General features: G+C 35.3%; 1 protein-coding gene across 20 annotated transcripts in view; it reads left to right on the top strand.

The window, feature by feature from the left end:
* The first annotated feature begins 5 nt into the window (after window positions 1-5).
* ttc6 (tetratricopeptide repeat domain 6) overlaps window positions 6-15,903 on the top strand; it is a 64,289-nt gene continuing 48,391 nt past the window's right edge. For 7 of the 20 annotated variants that reach the window (XR_012393238.1, XR_012393237.1, XR_012393239.1 and 4 more), the window contains exons 1-11: window positions 6-117; window positions 1,474-1,542; window positions 1,664-2,320; window positions 5,142-5,282; window positions 5,427-5,542; window positions 11,685-11,861; window positions 12,030-12,189; window positions 12,837-12,941; window positions 13,397-13,504; window positions 14,989-15,078; window positions 15,338-15,711. Coding sequence is in view for 16 of the 20 variants with exons in the window: in XM_073928177.1 (XP_073784278.1) it covers window positions 1,486-1,542; window positions 1,664-2,320; window positions 5,142-5,282; window positions 5,427-5,542; window positions 11,685-11,861; window positions 12,030-12,189; window positions 12,837-12,941; window positions 13,397-13,504; window positions 14,989-15,078; window positions 15,338-15,711 (1,985 nt within the window). In the remaining 4 variants the exon portion in view is untranslated. Of the gene's footprint in view, window positions 118-1,473; window positions 2,321-5,141; window positions 5,283-5,426; window positions 5,551-11,684; window positions 11,862-12,029; window positions 12,190-12,836; window positions 12,942-13,396; window positions 13,505-14,988; window positions 15,079-15,337; window positions 15,712-15,903 lie in introns of those variants that run through there. The other 13 variants (XM_073928184.1, XM_073928181.1, XM_073928179.1 and 10 more) reach the window with 13 other exon arrangements.

Genomic DNA, 15,903 nt, shown 5'->3' with positions numbered 1-15,903 from the left:
ACACTGAGCGGTGTTTCTCTGTTTGAGTTCCTAAGGTAAAAAAAAAAAATCTGCAGTTTTCCGCCTCAACTTTGTTTATTTTCGTGGATTTTCATCCGAAAATACAACAATCATAAGGTAAGCTATATTTAAATTACATTTTAAAGTTTTGTTAGTAGTTATTCCGTACGTTATAGAATGATTAGAACAACTTTCAAGCAAGCTGTAAGTTAGCTGGCTAACTGTTAATGTAAACGTCAGTAACGTTAGCGTAATCTCCGTCAATATCTTTCAAGCCTTTTATAAAAATATTTCAGTAGCAGTATGAACGTGTAAAGACAGTTTGTAATCATTATTTCAATTGAGTCAGAATAGAAAATGAGGGTACATGCAAAGTCTAACGTACAAATGAAATGCGTTTAGCTTTAGCTGGACTTCAGTCATATAAACCGGTCACACTTTATTTTGATGGCTTGTTTGTTGAATTAAGTTACATTGCATCTACATGCCAACTAATTCTCATTAGATTATTAGTAGATTGTGAGGTTGGGGTAAGTGTAAGTTGACATGCTCTGTTAAACTGAAAGAATGGTTAAAATCTTTACAGCAATGTGAGCATTAAGTAGGCTATTATTCTTTCAGGTTGGTCAGGTTTACATTTCTCTTTACAATGATTGACTTAAGTTGTATCTTTGTGACTCTGTATATGTTGTACATGTTTGTTGTATTGTGTTTTATTCTTGTTTGTTTATTTTTTATTTTTTAATGTAAAGCCTATCCAGGGACGAGGGCTGCAAATTAGTTTTATGATATATATGTACGCAACATTTTTGTATAACAATATCAAGTGTAATGTCCCTGTTAAATAAACAAGCAAATAAAAAAACATGTACTTGCAAAGTTTCTTATAGTCAGTTAAATGTCTGTTGAACGTCTCTATCAACAGACATTAAGCAGACAGTCTACTAATACTCAAATGAGTCATCAAATAAAGTGTTACCTATAAACCTGATGCAAAATAATGAAAATATAGTTGATTATTGTCACAAATTTTGAATCAGTTTTATTTTACGAAATCAGGCAAAAGACTCTTCCCAGCAGGCTTTTTTGTCAAAAAAAAAATGTCTAAAAGATTGTTAGACGTCCAAGCATAGTCTTCTTGGGTAAAACAAGGCTAAATTTAAGCTGTCAGTAAAATCTAATAGACGTCTAACAATAGGCTAAAACTAGACTAGTCATCAAATAAACAGAATTGAATGACTACATATATTAAGTCTGTCTAATCTGTCTATTTGACGACTAGTCTAGCTAGTCTTATTTTCACTGACAGCCCAAGTTTATCTTTTGTTTTAGAAAAGCTGTCTACGTTTAGATGTCTATTAGACGTCCATTAAACACTTAATTGTTTGCTGGGTTTCCAGCTTTGTTTTTTAAATATGATTCACTTCAGTTTTTTTTTTTCCGAAGTTGCTAATCATTCTTTTTGATTTTCAGGATATCAATCATATGAATCACCTCTGTGAATCCAGTCTGAACAGAAGACTTGTTTCTTACCTTTGCCAGGTGAGACCTGTCATCACATATTTACCTGGCATCCTGACAAAACCCAGCTGTGTTGAGTCTCAAATAGACTTTCACTTTCCTCTCCTCTGCAAACTGCCCCTAAATCCATGTTTCAACAAAGACCTTCCAAATGAGCCGGGGTCAGAGCACAAGCCCAAACATTTCCTCCATAGACAAATCACTGAACACAATGGCTCTTCCAAAACCTAAAGCCAGGCATGGGATTGTCAGAAAGCCTGTGATAGCCTCTCTTGCAGGGACCACCAAAGCAGTATCCTTGTCCCAAAGGCCGCAACCTCCTGCTAAGCCCAGATCAGAGTGGCCCTTATCAGCAGGGGGATCTTACAAACTTCGCACACTTGCTCTGCAGGTCTCAGGTGAGGAGACGAAAACCCCCAGCACTGACCAGTGCACTTTCTTTAAAGGACAAAACCAACTGGACTCTAGTGAAACATCAGATCATGTGAATTTAACACAGAATGGCCAGAGGACTGAAATATACTGGGAGCCTTATAAGCATCAATCTCTTTCCCAGAACAGCAGCCCCCAACGTGTCAAATCCTCCTCTGAGCTCCTGGAGGAAGCTACTCTTATTGCTGGACTGAAGCAGCCAGAAGAGAGTGACCAGCAGAGGGCACCAAAGGAGAAGTTGGCAGATACATTAGTGATGGAAAGTGGGCATGAAGAGGGTGGCAACTTTGGTGCCACATTTCCTGACCAGGCATCTGTGTATTCTTGTGGAATAGAGGTTGGGCACAGCTGCAGTTCTGATGATGAGGTTAGCAGTTGAAAATTAATTACACTAAAATAAATCAAGGCCAGCAGTTTATTAATTTATATATAGTTTTTAAGAATTTATACTGCTGTAACTCATTATAAGCAGTGTTGTTTTCATTTTATTTTAATTAAAAGAGAATTTGGAAATGGTTGATGTATAGCAGTTTATTTGTTTTATTTATTTATATAAAAATAATACTAGTGTTTTATATACATCACTATGTATGTGTAAGACTAGTCAACATTTGGACAGCACTGTAGCTCTGGTAATGAGATTAGCCTTTTATTTGTTCCTTTTTATTTAATTTAAAGCTAGTTTTATTTTGTAAGGGAATTCAGACAAAGCTGTTACTCTTATTGTGAGGTAAGCTTTTCGATTTTGTTTATTTTATTTTTCTCATTTTAATTACAAAGAGAATTTGGAAACAGTTTGATGATTGCAGTTGATTGTTTAATTATTTTTAATATACACATGGGCGACATGGTGGCTCTGTGGTTAGCACTGTTGCCTCACAGCAAGAAGGTCACTGGGTTGAGTTCTGGCTGGCTCAGTTGGTATTTCAGTGTGGAGTTTTCATGTTCTCCCTGTGTTTGCGTAGGTTTCCCCTACAGTCCAAAGACATGCACTATAGGCAAATTGAATAAACTAAATTGGACGTAGTGTTTGTGTTTGAATAAGTGTGTATAGAATTTTTCCTGTACTTGGTTGCGGCTAGAAGGGCAACCACTGTGTATTTTAATTTGCACAACTCTTATAATGATCAGTTGTTTTAGCATTATTTTATTTATGTTATTTTATTTATGTAAAGAAAAGTTTATACATACTTCAAGCTCTGGGGATGAGATTAGTTGTTTGTTTTAATTTTCTTATTTCATTTTTTATTACATTTTCTTTTAGGAGATTTTGGGCAGCTGCAGCTATGATGAGGCAGTTGCCTGTTAATTATTTATCATTATATTTTTATAATTGTTTTTTTTTTATTTAAATGTGTAATATAATATAATATACGTCTTTTTGCTATTAGTAGATGTTAATTCCCTTTTTCCACAGCTAATTGTATTATATATTATCATTTATTCATTCATTTTGTTTTCGGCTTAGTCCCTTTATTAATCTAGGGGTCGGCACAGCGGAATGAACCACCAACTTATCCAGCATATGTTTTACGCAGCGGATGCCCTTCCTGCAACCGATCAGTGACAAACACCCATACACTCTCATTCACACGCATGCACTACGGACAATTTAGCTTACCCAATTCACCTGTACTGCATGTCTTTGGACTGTGGGGGAAACCGGAGCACCCGGAGGGGAGAACAGGCAAACTCCACACAGAAATACCAACCGACCCAGCCGAGCCTCAAACCAGCAACTTTTTGCTGTGAGGTGATTGTGCCCACTGCGCCACCATGATGCCCATTATATATTATTATTTATAATTTTTAGATATATGTTACCCTGGACCACAAAATCAAAATCAAAAAAATGTTATTTAAAAAAAAAAAAAAGTAATTTTTTAAACCCAATTTTAAGGACAAAATTATTATCCCCTTTAAGCTGTATTTTGTTTCGATAGTCCACAGAACAAACCATTGTTATACAATAACTTGCCTAATTACCCTAACCTGACTAGTAAACCTAATTAAGCCTATAAATGTCACTTTAAGCTATATAGAAGTGTCTTGAAAATATCTAGTCAAATATTGTGTACTGTCATCATGGCAAAGATAAAATAAATCAGTTATTAGAAATAAGTTATTAAAACTATTATGTTTAGAAATGTGTTAAAGAAAATCTTCTCTCCGTTAAACAGAAAAAATGAACTGGGGGTCTAATAATTTAGGGGGGCTAATTGGGGCTAACTGTATATTCATTGGGAAATCGATAAAAATATTCATTTTAATAAGTTATTAAAACTATTATGTTTAGAAAATGTTATTTTAATAATTGTTTTTGGTGTCTTTACATTTAATGGACAGAACAGTAGAGAGTAAAGACAAGAAAACAGAGAAAGGAGAAGGATTGGCAAAGGACCTTGAGCTAGCAAGCATCGCTGTGAGAACCTCAGTGCTGTGTTGATGCATTTAATCACTGGCCATTGCTACCGACAATCATTAGAATATTAAGTAAAGATCAAGTTTCCTACCATAAATATAACAAAGTGTATCACATTTTTCATGACTAATATTCATTGCAAGAACATATTTTAGACCATTTTAAAAGTCATTTTCTAAATATTTACATTTTTTGGAACTCTAAGGTTCCAAATTTTCAAATATTTGCAGCTTATCCCAATATTTTGCAAACCTAACAAACACATTAATGGAAAGCTCATTTATTAAGCTTTCAGATCATATAGGGTCAAATATATAAAGCATGTTTTACTTAACAAAACACATGTTTGGTGCTTGGTTTGATACTTTTTTTCTAATGGACTTATTTATTATTTAGTATGTGTTGAATCTACTCTCCAAATACTTCCTTATCAAATATATATGCAGTTAAAATAAATTTAAAGAGATATACTTTAAAATTAAAATACAAACTGCTTAGGAATGATGTCACAGCATAAATCTTTCATCTGAGTCACTTCAATAAAATATGACAAATAAAAAACTGTAACTAAATATTTCTAAGGGGAACTGGCAGTTTTTAAAACCCCAGAGGCAACAGAGGAAGAGTACGTTTGTGTGCTTTTCAAGCACTAGAACAATATATTGTATGAAGTCTCATTGCTTTGGGAGAATTTGTTGCATTTCCTGTTTGTACATTCAGCAGTCATAGGCTTGGAATGAAGACCTTCATGTGAATTTTCCTTCAGGGCCCAAGTCAAAGGGGCACCTCATTACCACATACCCCAACAGCAATGTGTCGTCCACCTGTGCCATCCGGTCTGTACAAAATGACTGAGTCAGAAAAGGATGTCTCTGATGACGGAGGACTCGATGATCTTTTATCCCAGGTCAACTCTATAAAAGTTATTTGATTGCTCAACATTTAACTTGTGGTTGACTTTATAACTTTTAGATTGGATGACATAATGTTCCCTCATTTCTTTTTTATTAGAAACTACTCTATATTTATCAGCCTTTTCATATTTTTATAGGTAACCCATGAAGATATAATAATGGCTCGTGGATGTAGCTTGACTGCAGTTCAAAGAGCAGAAAGAAAAACCATTCAAGGCCTTTCGCTGCTGGCAACCTGGACACCAAAAAAGGAGTATAAAAGTTATACCATATATTTTGTGCTATGGCTCCAAAATGTATTTGGATACTAAAGCTGTAGTTAAATTGTATGCATTTAGTCGAATTAAATAACAAAAATATCTAGGTAATTTTAGCCACAGATGAAGAAAAAAAGTTTTGATCACAGTTTTTGACATTTCGACTCAGTTTACATGAACTATGACCATATAATATTTTACATCCACAAAGTGTCCAAGTATTTGTTGAAAAGTCAACCCAGGCTCATTCAAAAAATTTACCCCTATATACATTTTGGGAGAGTGCCAAATACATCCCAGGAAGTTTTTTTTTTTTTTGCAGTTTTTTTTGCAGTTTTTTTTGTTTTGTTTTTGCAAATCAACCAGAGGCCACTCTGTGCTTTTTGAGATCTCAAATTTGTCTCACGGGTGCCATTCGCACCTGCTGTTCTTGCATAAATCTACCAAAGGCCGCTATCGACTGACTGTCTTTTCAAAAGCAATCAAAAAAAAAAAAGCCCTCGTGGCAGACAATTTTAAGACATTCTCACCCTGTTATTTAGTTATTTATTTTATCTTTTAGCTTTCATTTTTTTGTCTTAACTGCTTTCTGGAACCGTTCTTCGCCAAATTGGAACCTCGTCGTTGTGGTCAACTCTGGTCCACATCACAAGTCTGTCAACGTACAGGGCAAGCCACTGGGCAAACTGGTAAAAATCAACGATCAGCTGATAAGCGTGTAAAGGAACAGTGTCATACTGCCACATAGCAGTCATTTTAAAGACAAAAGACAGGCATATGTACCTTTAGCTACATAATTCACAATTCCCACAAATGTATATAAGGCTACGTTTTCAGAATGACATATGCTGTGAAAAGTACACTTTTAAATGTTTATTTCAGAAAATGTCCTCCCCTCCGATATTTTAAAAGAAAGTACAGCAAACTAAATAATATATATCGCACAGCTAGTTGCATGCCGGATGAAAAATACTAAATATAAATACTATAATTCTATTAAATTCAATTTAATTCAGCTTTAATTGTATAGCGCTTTTACAATGGAGATTGTGTCAAAGCAGCCTCACATAAATGGTCATAGTAACTGGATCAGTGTAGTTCAGTTTTTAGTGTTTAAGTTCAGTTCAGTTTAGCTCAGTTCAGTGTGGTTTGAAATCATTACTGAGAGTCCAAACACTGAAGAGCAAATTCATCAATGCGTAGCTCTACCAATCCTGAATAATGCATGCCAGTGGCGACAGCGGAGAGGGGAAAAAAAACCTTCACCAATAGTTATATTGTACTATTAAAGTTTATATATATGTTAAATACTGTTAAAATTGCAACCTGATCTCGCTAGAAAACGTACAGTTGAAGTCAAAATATTAAGCCCCCATTTGAATTTTTTTCTTTTTTAAATATTTCCCAAATGATGATAAACAGAGCAAGGACATTTTCACAGTATGTCTGATGATATTTCTTCTTCTGGAGAAAGTCTTATTTGTTTTATTCCGGCTATGATAAAATGTTTTTTAATTTTTTAAAAACCATTATAAGGTCAAACTTATTATCCCATTTAAGTTATATATTTTTTGATAGTCTAAAGAACAAACCATCATTATACAATAACTTGCCTAATTACCCTAACCTGCCTAGGTAACCTAATTAACCTAGTTAAGCCTTTAAATGTCACTTTAAGCTGTATAGTAGTGTCTTGAAAAAATATCTAGTTAAAAATTAGGCACTGTCATCATGGCAAAGATAAAATAATTATTAGTTATTAGAAATGAGTTATTACAACTATTATGTTTAGAAATATGTTGAAAAAATCTCAGCTTTTAAAACTGTGTAAAAAATAAACATGGGGCTAATAATTCTGACTTCAACTGTAAGTATTTTATGTTTTGTCAATTTAGTGGCTAATTCGTATGAATTCCTACGAGTTCAGTCATAAGAAAATTAATGATTTTAAAAAGTAGGCGTGGCACCCAACCCCAACTCTAAACCCAACCATCATTGGGTGATGAGCAAATCGTTCTAAACTGTACGAATTAGATCGTACAAATTCATATGAAATAGCCACTTAATCAAAAAGTTACAAATTGCCATGAGATTGCGTTGGAAAATTGACATGCTTAAATACATCTGAATCTATAGTGAAAACTATAAAACTAGAACGATTTTGTATAATTGTAATGGAAAATATTTTTTTGTTTATCTTAAAAATGAAAAACTACTGAAACGTTCCCTGCAGGCACAATACATCAACATGATGTCATATTGATGTTGTACCACAACGTCGTGGGGACGTTGGATTTTGTTTGGAAATGAAAATCTGGTTCAGATCAAAATCAACCAGATATCAACGTCAAATCATGTTAAATCTTGACGTTTTGTGCACGTTACCACCATTACGTCTATCAGACGTTGGATTTTGATCACTTTTCAACACAACCTAAAATCAACAAAATATCAACATAATTTGACGTCTTTATTGGACGTCATAATAACGTTGTTCTTAGACGTTGACTAGACATTACATTTTGGTCACCTGACCTAAATCTAGCTTAATATTAACCTCTTTTGATGCCGTGTGCCTGCTGGGTTACCTTAAGCTAATATGAAAAATATATTAGACTAATAATTATTCTACTGTAGTTCAAGTAATATTTTAAAATGTAGTCTTGCGTAACACACTGCAGCTGAAGTTATAATAAAGTGCTGTTTATATGCTTTAGCATGTAATCTTAATCTGCAGGTCAAAATAAATATACATCTTTTAAAGCTTGACAGAAAAACCTAAACTTTTAGTCATTAAAAATGCCAATGATTTTATTAAAAAATGTAATAAGTAAGAGTGCACTCTCTTTAAATGGCCTTTTATTACATTTTTCATGTAATATTATTTCATTTATTTTTCAACCAACAAGCAAGACTTCTCACAAGTTATTTTCTGGCTAAAACAGATGTGGTTTTGTTACTTGACATGACCTAACAACACAATATTCAGACATTTCCAAGCGAGACAGTGTCTAAATACTTTTGAGCCTGCCGTATAATTCATTTTATGTATTATGACACTAAAGTTCACTAATCTACGTGTTGATTTATTGGCATGTTCCACTTACAATCAGCATGTCAATCTCTCAACGCATCTCTAGCGGAAGAGCACAGAGGGTGGGCCTGGACTAAAATGATCATCTAGTTTCACGCTACCTGAGAAAGAGCGTCCAAAGCTGTCATCAAGCCCTATTTAGGGAGCAGTAACAGGGCGAGTAATTGCCTGTCACTTACAGCACTCATCTGCGCATGCAGCGGGTCTGTCTGGAGCCAGCGCACCCACGCATCCCTCCTCCCGACCTCTCCGGCACTCACCTGAGAGCTGATAACACAAGATTTACTACCTGCGCGGCTGGACCTGCGCCACTCCCTTAGAGCCTTTTAATTACTGCCTTTTTCCAGTCACTAGGGTCACTGAAAGGTTCCTGTTGGATGCGGTTGAGAGAGTTTATATGAACGCCGCCTGCCTACGGGGCAGATGGATAGCGGGACAGGTTGAAGGTTCCTCTTTACGGTTCAGGAATGCTTCTTTTTTTCTTCTTCAGTGAAGGCTGTGCCAGTGACTTTGGCGTGACCTTCCAGGTTTTCTCGTCGAGGCTTAACCATGCCAGAGTGAGGTGATAAATCTGGCTTGTCACAGGCCAGAGTGAACGAAACGTACGCAATAAATTGGTGCTGTCAGTAGAGTCGTGGGGACGTGGGTGGCGGAGGGCCTCTTCTGCCTGTCTGCAGTATGAAGAACACAAAGGGCCCACACACAAAGTCAGTTCTGAGGTCGTTTTCTCCCGCTGTCTGCAGTTCAAACAGTGGTGTGAAGTTATGGCAGAGACGATCTGTGCAAATAGACTGACTCGTCATCTTTTCATGGCAGAACATAGGGCCTGAATCGCATTGAGTTGACACCCAGAATGATTTATAATATGTTTAAGGTCAATGAAATGTCCCTGTGAGGCCCTAATATCATATTTTAACACATAATTATTTTACTAACGAAAATCTTATTATTTATGTCAGGTCATGGAACATAAATATCAAGTCATAAGATACACAAGCTTGCTGTCGCCTCACAGCAAGAAGGTCACTGGTTCAAACCTCAGCTCAGTTGGCGCTTCTGTGTGGAGTTTGCATGTTCTCCCTGCCTTCGTGTGGGTTTCCTCCGGGGGCTCCGGTTTCCCCCACAGTTCAAAGACATGCGGTACAGGTGAATTGGGTAGGCCAAATTGTCCGTAGTGAATGTGTGTGTGGATGTCTCAGAGATGGGTTGCGGCTGGAAGGGCATCCGCTGCGTAAAAAACTTGCTGGATAAGTTGGCGGTTCATTCCGCTGTGGCGACCCCGGATTAATAAAGGGACTAAGCTGACAAGAAAATGAATGAATGAATGAAAGATACACAAGCATGCCAGGATCATTTAGTACATCCAATGGTGTCCAAAATCTAAGACCACTTATAGAAATGCTCTAATTTATTAATTTTTGATACAGAAACCCTAATAGGCCATGTTTAAAAAAAATATTATTACAAAATATTTCAGATTGATTCAATTCATCTTTATTTCTGTAGTTCTTATTTCTATAGTACTTTTAATTAAAACTGTGTTGGTGAAGTTTGTTCTGCGCCAGTCACCTCTGGCCTGCTTGGTTTGGGACTCATGGAGCTGCGCATCGATGGATTTGCTCTTTAGTGTTTGGACTTTTAGCGGTGAAAATTAAACCACTCTGAACTGAACTTAACTGAACTTTAAATTTAAAAAGTGGACTTACACAGTTTCACTTTACTATAATCTCCTATGTTAAGCTGTTTGACACAGTTTACATTGTAAAAGCACTAAAGACATAAAGATGAATTGAATTGAATCAGGCCAGTTTTCAGAGTTTAGTTAAGTGTGGTTTAATTTTCACTGCTGAAAGTCCAAACACTGAGGAGCAAATCCATCGATGCACAGCTCCACAAGTCCCAAATACAAATACAGATTACAAATAGACAATCAAACATCAGATTACAAAAAATTCAGTCTTGCATAGTATTTTTATATCATTTTCCAGTACAAATATAGGAAAAATCCATCTCATTTAAAAATATTAAGATATTTGTACTGAAATGACAAGACAAAAAAAGTCAGTTAGAAAATCATGCTTATTGGTTATTTTACTTGATTTAAAAATATTTGGATATTTGTACTGAAATGACTAGATAAAAAATAAAGGTCTGTAAGATAATCATGCTTTGCATTAATTTTGTCTTTGTAGGCCATTTAGAATTGTTAAAATATATAATTGCTTTAAGAAGAAGCCAGTTCTGCTCATCATTTTTGTTGTAATTAAAATACACTCTCTCATTTAAACACACAATTGGATAATTTTGTTTACCCAATTTTTAGGGCCAATTTTGTTTACCCAGGCGCATGTGTTTGGACTGTAAAGGAAATTGGAGCACCCGTAGGAAACTTATCAACTTATCCAGCACATGTTTTACAAATTGTTGCCCTTCACACATACACTATGGCCAATTTCATTCATTTATTCATTTTCCTTCGGCTTTTCCACAGCGAAAGGAACCGCAAACTTATGTTTTACACAGTGAATGCCCTTCCAGCTGTAACCCAGTACTGGGAAACATTCATACACACTCATTCACACACACACACTACAGACAACTTCATTTATTTATTCATTTTCATTCAGCTTTTCCACAGTGCAATGAAGCGCCAACTTATCCAGCATATGTTTTACACAACGGATGCCCTTCCAGCTGCAACCCAGTACTGGAAAACATCCATACACACTTATTGAAACACATACACTATGGCCAATTTAGTTTATTCAATTCACCTACAGCACATGTCTTTGGACTGTGGGGAAAACCGGAGCACCCTGAGGAAACCCAAGTCAACATGGGGAGAACATGCAAACTCCACACAGAAATGCCAACTGGCCCAGCTGGGACTCGAACCAGAGACCTTCTTGCTGTGAAGTGACAGTGCTAACCACTGAGCCAACGTGTAAAATGGACAAATGTTAAAATAATATAGCATTTTTGGGAGTTTTATATTTTGTCAAAACTTAATAATTTTCCCCTCTAATTGTCTGTTCAATCCACAGTTCAAAAGGATATAAAACAATCCACCATTTGTGCACCACTCCTGCCAGTCAAGTTGTGCCTGTGGAACTACAACTAGCCTCTCGAATCTGCCACACTCGCAACCTGATCACCGCAACAGCTCAGTTTAACCAGCAGAGGACAGCACATGGACATATTTCTCAACCACACATACAGAGGTATTTAATCTTAGTATGTCTATTCAATCCTAAAAACTAATTTATTATGAATTCAGGTCACAATTTATGTTTTAATTCTCCACCTGTTTGTATCCTAATGTGACACGATGACTTATCATCTGATTCCAGATGCAATGCACATAATTAATGCCGTATTACTCATTGTAGGCTGGTATCTGAAGGTGTTTCTGTTCAATCTACTGAGCTTTCAGCACAGACTGACTGTGTTTCCCACATGCCTAAACAGACGTCAGATACACTAGAGGACTGGCAGAGAATCGCAGAATATTACGTGGAGAGGCCGAGGATTAAGATGTGTGGACGTGCTGTAAGAAAGATGTATTGTTTTATGACTCATCGTCAGTGACTTTTATTAAAGTGACTAATGTGTGATATTGACAGCTAGATTTTTTGAATTAAAACCAGAGCTCTGGTTTAAGAACGTACATGTAGAACTATTTTACTTGACAGAGGTTATTTATGGTGTGATAATTATGCTTTTTAATGCATAATCAGATATGTTATTGATGTTTAGTTAAAGCTGACTTTGAACAGCTTATATATAAATCTATAATGCACATTTTACTTTTTATGAACCTAATAAAATAAAGCATCCTGGTACTGTTCTATCACTAGATGGCATTAGATACATTCCTATGGAATGCTGAATTAGCAGATGAATAACTAAATATATATATATATATATATATATATATATATATATATATATATATATATATATATATATATATATATACTGTATATATATATATATATATATATATATATATATATATATATATATATATATATATATATATATATATATGTATATTTTTTTGTATGTTTAAGCTTTAAATTATTGTTCGACTGTTGCGTAAATTTTACATTAAGATCATATTATAATTTTATTATAATCATAATATTAAATAAAGCTTCTTTAGACATCCAGTAATTGTATTTTATTCATCATAGGCAACACTGTGTGCCAGTGAGCTCAGAATGTTCTGGAACCCTGCTCCTCCGAAATTCATCTGCGCCCCCTCTGTTATGAAAGACACACTTTTCTCCAAATACCAGGTACAACGACACTGTTAAGAGATGTACCTGTGCTGCTTTTTTTCTGCAGAAATCTCTCAATGACTCCCACATCACATTACAATGTAGACTTCTGCATTCAGAACGAGCACAGAGCAGCTCTTTGTCTGCACACTAACACTGATACATGCTGTTATTATCCTAATTTGAATGCAATTATCTTGTAAGCGCATAATATTAGAGAAATGGGGTGAAGCACTTGAGAATCATCTTGTCAAGAGTTTAAATAAAAAAGTGCACTTGACTTGCATATTAATGCTTACAACTCACATGAATTACAGTTATGAATATTATCTTTACTTTATATTATCTTATGAATATTATCTTTACCTTCGGATTGGTAAAATGTTAGTGTAACTTACATAAAATCCATTGTCATAAACTGTAATGCAATAAATCTCTTTAGTGCCCTGTTTTCATTAATTTTGTGTCCTCAGAAAACCCGAGCAGACATGTGCAAAGAAAATCTGTTGGAAGAGCTGCACAATGTGGTGGAGGATTCGGTTAACCATGTGATGAACACAGAACAGAAGGATACTTCTGAGGTCTGTTTCTTTAAGTTGGTTTCTTGAAAACTCTTCTCATAAAGTTGTATAAAAAACAAATATTTATGCAAATGACTAAACAATGCATAAACATATGTCGGCGCCAATAGCCTAGTGTTTAAGTGTGCTGACATATAGCACCATGGTGCTCATGGTGAACCGAGTTCGATTCTCGGTTCGAGATCCTATGCCAATCCTTCCCCTCTCTCTTCTCCCAATGCTTTCCTTTCTGTTCTCCACAATCCTATTTCAATAAAAGGTGAAAGTAATTATATAAAAAAAAATAAATAAAAAAAATAATATATATATATATATATATATATATATATATATATATATATATATATATATATATATATATATATATATAAATGTATATTTTACCCTTTACAAATAAATGTTATACTTAAATTAAGTATATAAAGTAGGGTCAAATAAAGTAGGGATGCTCCGATCAGGATTTTTTCAGCCGATACTAAGTACCAATTCCTTGTCACGGTGATCAATTCTGACGTTTGAAGCTTTATAAAGCATTAAGCACAATTTCCCTCTAAGTATGATACTTACAGTAAGTGAGGATCTCGCCTTACTTGAGAGAATAAATAAAGGATGCTGCATATAATCCTTTAAACATGTCTTATAAATTAAGAAGCTTTACAGAAAATAGTTGCACAAAAAAATGGTAAATGACTATGACTAACAATGCAATTTGGAAACAACATGTCTGAATCAAGAAAAAGTTTGGAGCGCATATTTGATGCCTAAGAAGTTCAAATGCAAACCTATAAATCTATTACTTCTTTACTAAAAGGAAATGGTTCTATAAACTACCGTTGATTGCAATAATTAAATTAAAAAATAAAATATAATATAAAATATTCATGTTACAAAATATTTGTTCTAAAATGTATTATTTAAGGTTTTTTAAATGTATCTAATATTTTTAGCCAGGTTTTAGTGAACTTGCAATATTGTCAAAAACACAAACTTTCACTTCTTATATGTAAAAAGGCCTAAAAACAAGCAAGGTCATTCAAATATTTTGCTCAACTCCAACTGACACAAGCACTTGCGATCGGTTCATGAGATCAGCCAGATCAGAGAGTACGGATTGAGTCATTAAATGTGATTATCGGCCTATATCGATCTAAAAAAAGTATGATGGTGGATTCCACAAGCATATTTTCAACATTGATAATGATACTTGCTGTGTTCTGTATGCATCATTTTAACTATTTATATTTTATAACTTGGGACTGATTTAAAAATTTTCATGCAGTATACTGTAGAATAAAATGTCACACTGCAGAACTCTACTGTCACTGCCTGAAATGTTAGATTCTCATATTTATGTGAAATGAAGAAAACAAGATGAGCAAGAGTTTGGTAGTTTGCATTCATGTCACTTACTCCAGTAAATTCTCAAGTGAGGTTTTGAATAAAATTGTGTTGGACATTCTCTAAAAACATGGCCTTGTCCCCAGGAAAATGTCTCGCCTATTAAGTGTAACTCCGTGGCAGACTTCAGAACAGCAGCCTCACTGACTCCCTCAGGAATCATCTCAGCAAAGCAGGTTGAAATATTTTCCGGTTTTGTTGTTGGAGAATTATTTTATAAGTCCCTAGTGCTTTTCATTAGTTAGCCTTGTGTTTTTGTAGTAACGTAAAGCTGGAGTGTTTCTACACTCATGCAGATGATGTGCATTTTATGATTTGAGCTTTTTGTTCTGTGTATATATTTCATAAAGAATCTAAAACTCTTTTTACTGTAAGAGAACCAGTGCAACCAGACTTTCACCTCTTGTAATATCCTGTCTCCCCTTGGGGTTTCAGGCCAGACGGCCTCACTCTGCCCCGCACTTAACCCCAGATCTTGAGCCCCGTCTTCGGCTGCAGTCTGATTTCACCAGCCTTTCCCAGGAGCCGGAGCATGTGCGATGGCAGCAGAACACAATCTGTGCAGCTCTGGCTGGAGTTTTTCCATCCAACGCCAAACAGGCAAAGCCCCAGGAGGTTCACACAGAGCCCAAATTATCAGAGCAGCCCAGCCAGACCCTAAACCACAGGAAGAACCCACACAAAGGCAAAGACAGGGCAAGGGTGTCCTGTTCTAAACGCAGAGCCACGAAAAAAATAAAAACTCTCAGCTCTGTTAACATGGCCTATGTTTTGAAAAAACTAAGAGAGCCACCAAGGACACTAACAAGGTTAGTGGCACTAACAATTTGGCATACTGTAAAAACAGATTTTTCTTTTGTTTTCCGCTGTGAAGCAGCTTTTTGAATGAGATAATATGTAGAATGGGAATTGTTTTTGTTCTTGGGTAATTTATTAATTTGTTGTGTTTGCTATTGGTTGATCAAATCCGAGTAAAAGATTGTCACGACATCACTCGCTTT

Source organism: Danio rerio, chromosome 17 (assembly GCF_049306965.1).
Source record: "Danio rerio strain Tuebingen ecotype United States chromosome 17, GRCz12tu, whole genome shotgun sequence".
Taxonomy (NCBI): domain Eukaryota; kingdom Metazoa; phylum Chordata; class Actinopteri; order Cypriniformes; family Danionidae; genus Danio; species Danio rerio.
This window is presented reverse-complemented; position numbering and strand designations above follow the sequence as displayed.